The 7,811-nt window shown below is 40.5% G+C and overlaps 1 protein-coding gene across 1 annotated transcript; it reads right to left on the bottom strand.

The window, feature by feature from the left end:
• Positions 1 to 2,614: 2,614 nt before the first annotated feature.
• Positions 2,615 to 3,662, bottom strand: LOC103521153 (calexcitin-2-like). Its single transcript, XM_008486260.3, has 2 exons — positions 3,540 to 3,662; positions 2,615 to 2,878 (listed from the first exon to the last, which is right to left on the bottom strand). The coding sequence occupies exons 1-2, from the start codon at positions 3,645 to 3,647 to the stop codon at positions 2,762 to 2,764; spliced, it is 225 nt and encodes a 74-aa protein (XP_008484482.1). The 5' UTR covers positions 3,648 to 3,662; the 3' UTR covers positions 2,615 to 2,761.
• Positions 3,663 to 7,811: the final 4,149 nt, after the last annotated feature.

The following is a 7,811-nucleotide window of genomic DNA, read 5'->3' as shown; positions in this document are numbered from 1 at the left end:
ACGCTTTTAGCACATTTGTTCACCTGTCAGATAATGTAGGTATTGTGTTTAACACTTTTGTCTCTTCCACAGGCTTAGAGACTTGCAATTCCATCATCAACACTTCCTTTTGCTCTTCCTTCTGTTCTTGGTTTTGTTAATGCTCTCTTCGTCCTCCTTCTCCTTATCATCCTCTTCCTTCTTCTTCTTCTTCTTCTTCTTCTCTCGTTTTGTCTTCTCCTTCTTCTTCTTCCTTTTATTAATTCCTGTTCACCCACAGGGGACTGTTCTTCTTCTTTTCCTTAACACTTTTGTCTCTTCCACAGGCTTAGAGACTTGCAATTCCATCATCAACACTTCCTTTTGCTCTTCCTTCTGTTCTTGGTTTTGTTGATGCTCTCTTCGTCCTCCTTCTCATCCTCTTCCTTTTTCCTCTTCCTCTTCTTCTTTTTCTTCTTCTTCTCTAGTTTCGCCTTCTTCTTCTTTTTCTTCTCCTTCTTTTCAGCTTCTTCTTCTTTACCTTCTTTTTCCTTTTATTAATTCCTGTTCACCCACAGGGGACTGTTCTTCTTCTTTTCCTTCTTCTACTTCTCCCCTCCTCCTCCTTCTATTCTTTTTCACCTATTTTTCCTCATCCTGTACCTACATTATTTTTCTTCTTCTACTTCTCTCCTCCTCCTTCTATTCTTTCTCACCTATTTTTCCTTATCCTGTACCTACATTATTTTAATTTTCCTGTTTCTTCTCTTCCTCATTCCTTTCTTTCTTTTCCTGTTCATAGTGTTCCTTCTTTTCCTGCTCCTTCTTCTTATTTTCCTTTTCATTTTTATCTTTCATCTTCTTTTTCTTCTACTTTTCATCTTCTTCTTTTCATCTTTCTTCTTCTTTTTCTGCTCTTTGGTCTCTTTATTCTTCTCCTTCTTTTATATCTCTTACTCCTTTTTTTTGAACTAAGAATAATCAATAGTTCTTAGGACACTTGATTTGGAAGTTGACGTGTTAAACCTTTTATCTCACCTAACCCTACTCTTTCATCTCTCTCTATCTCTCTTTTTTTTCTCTCTCTCTCTCTTTCTCTCTCTCTCTTTCTTTCTTTCTCTCTCTCTCTCTTTCTCTCTCTATCTCTCTCTTTCTTTCTCTCTATCTCTCTTTCTTTCTCTCTCTCTCTTTCTTTCTCTCTCTCTCTCTTTCTTTCTCTCTCTCTCTATCTCTCTCTCTTTCTATCTCTCTTTCTCTCTCTCTATCTCTCTCTTTCTATCTCTCTCTCTCTCTCTCTCTTTCTTGAACTAAGAATAATCAATAGTTCTTAGGACACTTGATTTGGAAGTTGACGTGTTAAACCTTTTATCTCACCTAACCCTACTCTTTCATTTCTCTCTCTCTTTCTTTCTCTCTCTCTATCTCTTTTTCTCTCTCTCTCTTTCTCTCTCTCTATCTCTCTCTCTCCCTACCCCTCTGTTTACGTGATCGTGATGCCCAAAATCCTTCTAATTCATCCTCTTCCCCCCTAAGGCCTCATAATATTAATCTACCTACCTTCCTACAAATACCTAGGTATACCTACGAAACTTAAGGGCTGCCTACCTACCTCCCGATAAGGATTGTTACCTACCCAAATACCTACATACCTATGTAGGTACGAGTTTCTATCCCCAAACCATAACAAAATATTACAATTTACATTAATTCTCCCTCCTTCTCTCCTATACTCCTCTTGCTATATTTTAGGTATTAGAGGCCCATCTTCAAATTTTTGCCCCAAATTTGAGTGACGGATTTCGAATTAACGAAAGCCAGAGCGATTAAAAAAAAAAGATGAGTGTTTCACTGCCGTTTTTATTTCGTAGCAATGAAACAAAAATGCTACATTAGACGCATGTGGTCTGTTTCGTAGCATGCCCATCCCGTGGTATGCCTCTCATCAATCATTTTAAACCTTTTATCTCACCTAAACAATATCATAAATCTGCCTTAGTCGGGATTTGAACCCAGCTCCTCCGGGTTGAGAGCTAGTACACTTAACCACCCGGCCACATCAGAGGTGAGAGCTTAAACTAACACTAGTGTTTAGTGTGTCGTAGCATGCCCATCCCGTGGTATGCCTCTCATCAATCATTTTAAACCTTTTATCTCACCTAAACAATATCATAAATCTGCCTCAGGTGGGATTCGAACCCAGCTCCCACGGGTTGAGAGCTAGTGCACTTAACCACCCGGCCTCATCAGAGGTGAGAGCTTACACTAACAAGGGATTTGAACCCAGCTCCTCCGGGTTGAGAGCTAGTACACTTAACCACCCGGCCACATCAGAGGTGAGAGCTTACACTAACACGGGATTTGAACCCAGCTCCTCCGGGTTGAGAGCTAGTACACTTAACCACCCGGCCACATCAGAGGTGAGAGCTTACACTAACACTAGTCCACTAGTCTTTATTCCTTTCGAAATCGGCACTGGGTTCATTCAACATTTTTGTTTGGGATAAGGGAAAAGGTAATATGAAATTAGAAATTACACAGAAATTCCCTCGGGAGAAAATGAAACAGGCCGAGTAAAACATTTTAGTATTGAAGGAGAAGGAAGAGAAGAGAATAAATAGATGGAGGAGGAGAAAAAAGACCCCTGTGAGGGGGAATTCAGCTAAAGACTTTGTGAAGGGAATTTAACACCGAATTGGGGGTCCGAGATCCTGCTCGGTGGATAAATTAAAACTCCCTCCTTCGTAACAATTAGATGCTAGTTTGGGCAATGGTTTTTCGGGCAAGATCGGGTAAGATCGTCGTTTTACTCGAACGAAGTTTTGCCGAAGATAAAGTTGCCTGGGGCGTTGGGGTCCTCGGAGGCGAAGAACTCTTGCCAGTACTTGGCAAACACGTTCCGGGTCACTTCGATGGTGCCGTTCTGAAAGCAAAAAGACGGCACAATTAGCCCAGTGGTAACGCGCTTCCTTGCCATGCAGAAGGAATCTAGCTAAAGGGTTGCACAAGCCATTTGTGAACTACATACCAAATTTCATACTAAATTTCAAGTGGCCCGGTACCAAGCCCGGGCCCAGTGGTAACGCGCTTCCTTGCCATGCAGAAGGAATCTAGCTAAAGGGTTGCACAAGCCATTTGTGAACTACATACCAAATTTCAAGTGGCCCGGTACCAAGCCCGGGTAAATAGAGAGGTTTGGCGTTAGGAAGTGCATCCAGCTGTAAAGAACCCCGCCAAAACTACATGTCAGTCGCAGCTAGTCAGTCCATTTAGGAAGAAGAAAAAGACTTTCTAATGAAAAGTATAGTTACATAAACTTATAGGAACACGATGAGATATAATCCAAGCCCGGGTAAATAGAGAGGTTCTGCGTTAGGAAGTGCATCCAGCTGTAAAGAACCCCGCCAAAACTACATGTCAGTCGCAGCTAGTCAGTCCATTTAGACCCACCCTATTCAAATAGGAAAATTCTAGGAAGAAGAAAAAGACTTTCTGGTGAAAAGTATAGTTAGGTACATACACTTATAGGAACACGATGAGATATATGAAGAAACTAAATAAACCTTATTATTAATCAATCTTACCTGTGAGAACTTATTGAATGCTTCCTTGGCTTCTGCGGGGGTGATACCATAGCTGATACATACGGCGGAGAATTCATCTTCATCAATACAACCATCCCCTGTGAACATAGCAATGGGAATATATTAAGGTAAGTAGATTCGTCTCGCTGGAGGACGTAAAACTGAGACAAAACCAGCCCTGTCAAGCCACAGACAATGGGTAGATACTTAATAGGTACCTAAGTGTTTGGTAAGTATACATTACGAAGCTTAAATCACCTAATCTGGAATACCTAACCATTCCCACATATCATACCAATGTACCTAATAACATACCTATGTACCTACCTACCTACCTAATATTCTATTGACAAATAGCACTTCATAAATCTCAGCTGACATTTTGACTCATGTGTTAGGAGGTTAGAGGTGGGATTCAAATTGAGATTTCACAGAAGTGTCAAAACAATGTCTGTCGCTTTGTCACTTAAATGGGGAAATGGGATATAATAATGGGGAATAATAGGGAGTAGCGCTCCACACCGCCAAGTCATTACGTACTAGCGTTATTATTATTATTATTATTATTATTTTGAAAGAGGTTTGACAGAGGGAATAGTTTCACCGGAGGTCTTACCGTTCCGAGAGGGAGGACAGATAGGGAGAAAGCCAGCCGTTTCGAGAACGAACCTTATCTGTTCAGGATAAAGTCTGCCCCGGACGGGAATTGAACCCGCGACCTAGCGCTTCCAAAGGTGACGCTCTACCCTTCAAGTTAACTAGGCTGGCTAAAGAGGTTTGGTAGAGGGCAATGCAAGATCAAAGGTCCTATCTTCCCAAAATCGAAGAGGAGGGCAGGATAGGAGAAAGATGGCCGTTCGACGAATCGAACCTGAGACCTGGCGAAACTCGGTTTTACCTATTACTAATTTTATTATAACATTTTGATAGATTCTGACGTGACTTTGTGAAGATTCATCTTGAAAAGAAGAACTCAAATAGCTTTTACTCTTCACTCTTCAATTTGTTCTTTTTTTGAACCTTTTTTCTTATGTGCAATTTTTTACACTGATGATGCCAGCAATGGTAAAACATGTCTGTATTTGGAGGGGGGGGGTAGATACCTAATAGGTAAGTGTTTGGTAAGTATCTTAGAATACATTACGAAGCTTAAATCACCTAATCTGGAACACCTAACCATTCCCACATACCAATGTAATAACATACCTATGTACCTACCTACCTAATAATCCAATAATCCTAATATTCGATTGACAAATAGCACTTCATAAATATTCTCAGCTGACATTTTGACTCATGTGTTAGGAGGTTAGAGTTTTAGAGGTGGGATTCAAATTGAGATTTCACAGAAGTGTCAAAACAATGTCTGTCGCTTTGTCACTTAAATGGGGAAATGGGATATAATAATGGGGAATAATAGGGAGTAGCGCTCCACACCGCCAAGTCATTACGTACGTACTAGCGTTATTATTATTATTTTGAAAGAGGTTTGACAGAGGGAATAGTACCTATCATCGGAGGTCTTACCGTTCCGAGAGGGAGGACAGATAGGGAGAAAGCCAGCCGTTCCTCTTCCTCCTTCTTAATATTTTGTTTCATCATTAATCTTTGTTTCGCATCCTCTTCCTCCCTTTGTTTTCTGTCCCTTACTATTTTTTACACTTCATTCTGTCTATATAGCTCGTTGATTAACAAGTAAGCATGTGAATAGTTGATCCCATGGGATTTTTCACGCCGAATCGAATGGTGAAACTTTTAGAACTGTCCGACTTACAGTTGAGAAGGGAACCCTCCATGCGCTTCCATCGGACTTCCCAGTTGACGTGGACTGTACACTATGTAGTTATGTTATGTACATATGTATATGATATGTACGAGTATGAAGGTACCTACTTTAATAGCTTGGTAGGGAGGAGGCAGGTAGGTAGGTACACAGGTAGGAAGGCATACGTGAGCTGAGTAGGTATCTCTAGGCAGGTATTTATCTTGCTTGCCTTCACACTGTCAGCCAGGTTCACTACAAACAGTTCTCATTTTTCTAATAGTAACTAAGTATTCTAAGTATCCTGTTGTCTTCTCTCTGGCATAAGATGTCTAAGAAAATTCTCTCCAAACCCACATCTTGTGTTGTGATTATCAGAGAAGGAGGTAAAGGGAAGGAGGAGAGGAAAAAAAAAAAAAAAAGAAGAGGGAGAAAAGAAGGGAATATGGGGGAGGATGAGAAGGAGAAGAAGAAAGAGGAGGAGAAGAAGAAAGAGGAGGAGGAAGAAGAAGAAAAAGAAGAAGGAGGAGGAGGAAGAAGAAGAAAAAGAAGAAGGAGGAGGAGGAAGAAGAAGAAAAAGAAGAAGGAGGAGGAGAAGAAGAAAAAGAAGAAGGAGGAGGAGGAGAAGAAGAAGGAAGAAGAAGAAGAAGAAGAAGAAGAAGAACAGGAGGAGGAGGAGGAATTCATCTTTCGCTGGGATTCACACCAGCTAATCAGTTACCCTTTTAAGATGTTGAAATTATACCTTTGACTTTGCTGTATCAGGTGTCAGGCAAATAAACCAGGCGATCCAGACATTTTACTATCATTTCATTTTCATTGCTTGCCTTATTCGCCCATCCAAACACCAAACACGCTCGACGTTGCTTCACTTCAGTTCACTCACCTTTTTAATGACACCTAGAAAATTACTTGTCCCTCTTATTGTCCTATATTGTTCCTCCTTCTTCTCTTCCTCCTCCTTCTTCTTCTTCTTTTCTTCCCCCTCCTCTTCTTCCTCCTTCTTAATATTTTGTTTCATCATTAATCTTTGTTTCTCATCCTCTTCCTCCCTTTGTTTTCTGTCCCTTACTATTTTTACACTTCATTCTGTCTATACCCATCCCTCCCACTTTTGTCTATTTTTCCCCATTTTTTCCCTCATTCTTTTCCTATCTTTGTTTTCCCTTTGGTACTTCCTTCTTTCTAGAAAGATAATGTCTTCTTTTTGCAGAATTTTCTCCATCATATTTTCGCCAGCCTAGCTTTATCTTTGAGCTTTGAGAGGGGATTTGTTTAATACTTTTATAGGTCTTTATTGTGACTTAAAACTGCCATTAAAGTTTTTTTTTAATTTTTTTATTATTATTATTTCCTGGGTTTTCCTGGGTTCGTATTAGGGACAATCATCGTCACAAGAAAGGGATAAAGAGGGAGAGACAATAAAATAATTAATAAAATATACCTTATACCTTGTTTATCCTGCTGGGATAGGACTTAAAAGTCCCTTCACCCACGCAGTCTAAACCTCTAAACAAAGATAGAGAAAGAGAGGGAGGGAGAAAGAGAGAGAGAGAAAGAGAGAGAGAGAGAGAAAGAGAGAGAGAGAGAGAGAGAGAGAGTAGGTAACTAAACGTTGTTGATAGACTGTTTTTTTTTCTTTGAACCAAAATGAAATTTTTTATTAAATTTTACGACCACACATTCTTCTCCTCTCTCTCTCTCTATCCTCCTCTCTGCTCTCCTCCCCTCCTCTGTCTCTCTGCCTTTCCGTCCCTATATCGCCCTTTTCTTCTCAGCTCTTTCTCTCTCTTTCTCCCTCCCTCTCTTTCTCTCTATCTCTCCTCAAACCCATTTTAATAACCACATGTTGAATATACCTACCCCTTTCCCTCCCACATCCTCTCCTTTCTCCTCCCCCTCCTTCTACGCTTGTCCCTCCCTCCCCCTCAGTCTATCCTTGTTCCCTCCCCTTACATTTCTCTCTCTCTCTCTCTCCCTCAACCACCCCTTTGCCCCTTGTCTATGAATACAAAAGTAATTATGACCCTCTCTTCGTCTCTCTCTCTATTTCACTTTTTGCCTCCAATTTCTCTTTCTGTCCTATTTCCTCGCCTCTCTCTTACTCCCTCTCATTATCCTTTCTTCCTCCCTCTCTCTCATATGGACTATTGATAATCTCTCCCTTTCTCCCTCTCTCTCTCTCTCTCTCTCTCATATTTGTCTCCCTTTTCCTTATTTCCCTCCCTCTCTCTCTCTCTCTCTCTTTCTCTCTCCCTCACTCTCATGGCATATTAATGGATATTTAGCCGAAAGCCTAACCCCGATTTTACTTCTCTCTCACACCACATAAGTATAGGTAGGTAGGTACCTATAATAAAATTATAGATACCTGTAATTATAGGTATATTGCCGTGCTGATAAAACATTATGTAGGAAGGTATATACATATTTATGTAGGTACCCTGTTACCTGTTGGATACCTATAATAGAACAGTTGCGCTTACTTGGGTGATGTTTCAAAGTCAAAG

This window comes from Diaphorina citri, unplaced genomic scaffold (genome assembly GCF_000475195.1).
Source record: "Diaphorina citri unplaced genomic scaffold, Diaci psyllid genome assembly version 1.1 scaffold4625, whole genome shotgun sequence".
Lineage (NCBI taxonomy): Eukaryota > Metazoa > Arthropoda > Insecta > Hemiptera > Psyllidae > Diaphorina > Diaphorina citri.
Note: the sequence above shows the minus strand (reverse complement) of the source record. Positions and strands in the feature narration are given on the sequence as shown.

What these genes read in the sequence shown, in the direction of transcription:
- LOC103521153 (XM_008486260.3), bottom strand. Translation starts at nt 3,647, where the DNA reads ATGTTCACAGGGGATGGTTGTATTGATGAAGATGAATTCTCCGCCGTA. An exon ending in CATTCAATAAGTTCTCACAG is followed by an intron (nt 2,879 to 3,539) that starts GTAAGATTGATT and finishes TTTTGCTTTCAG; the next exon opens with AACGGCACCATCGAAGTGAC.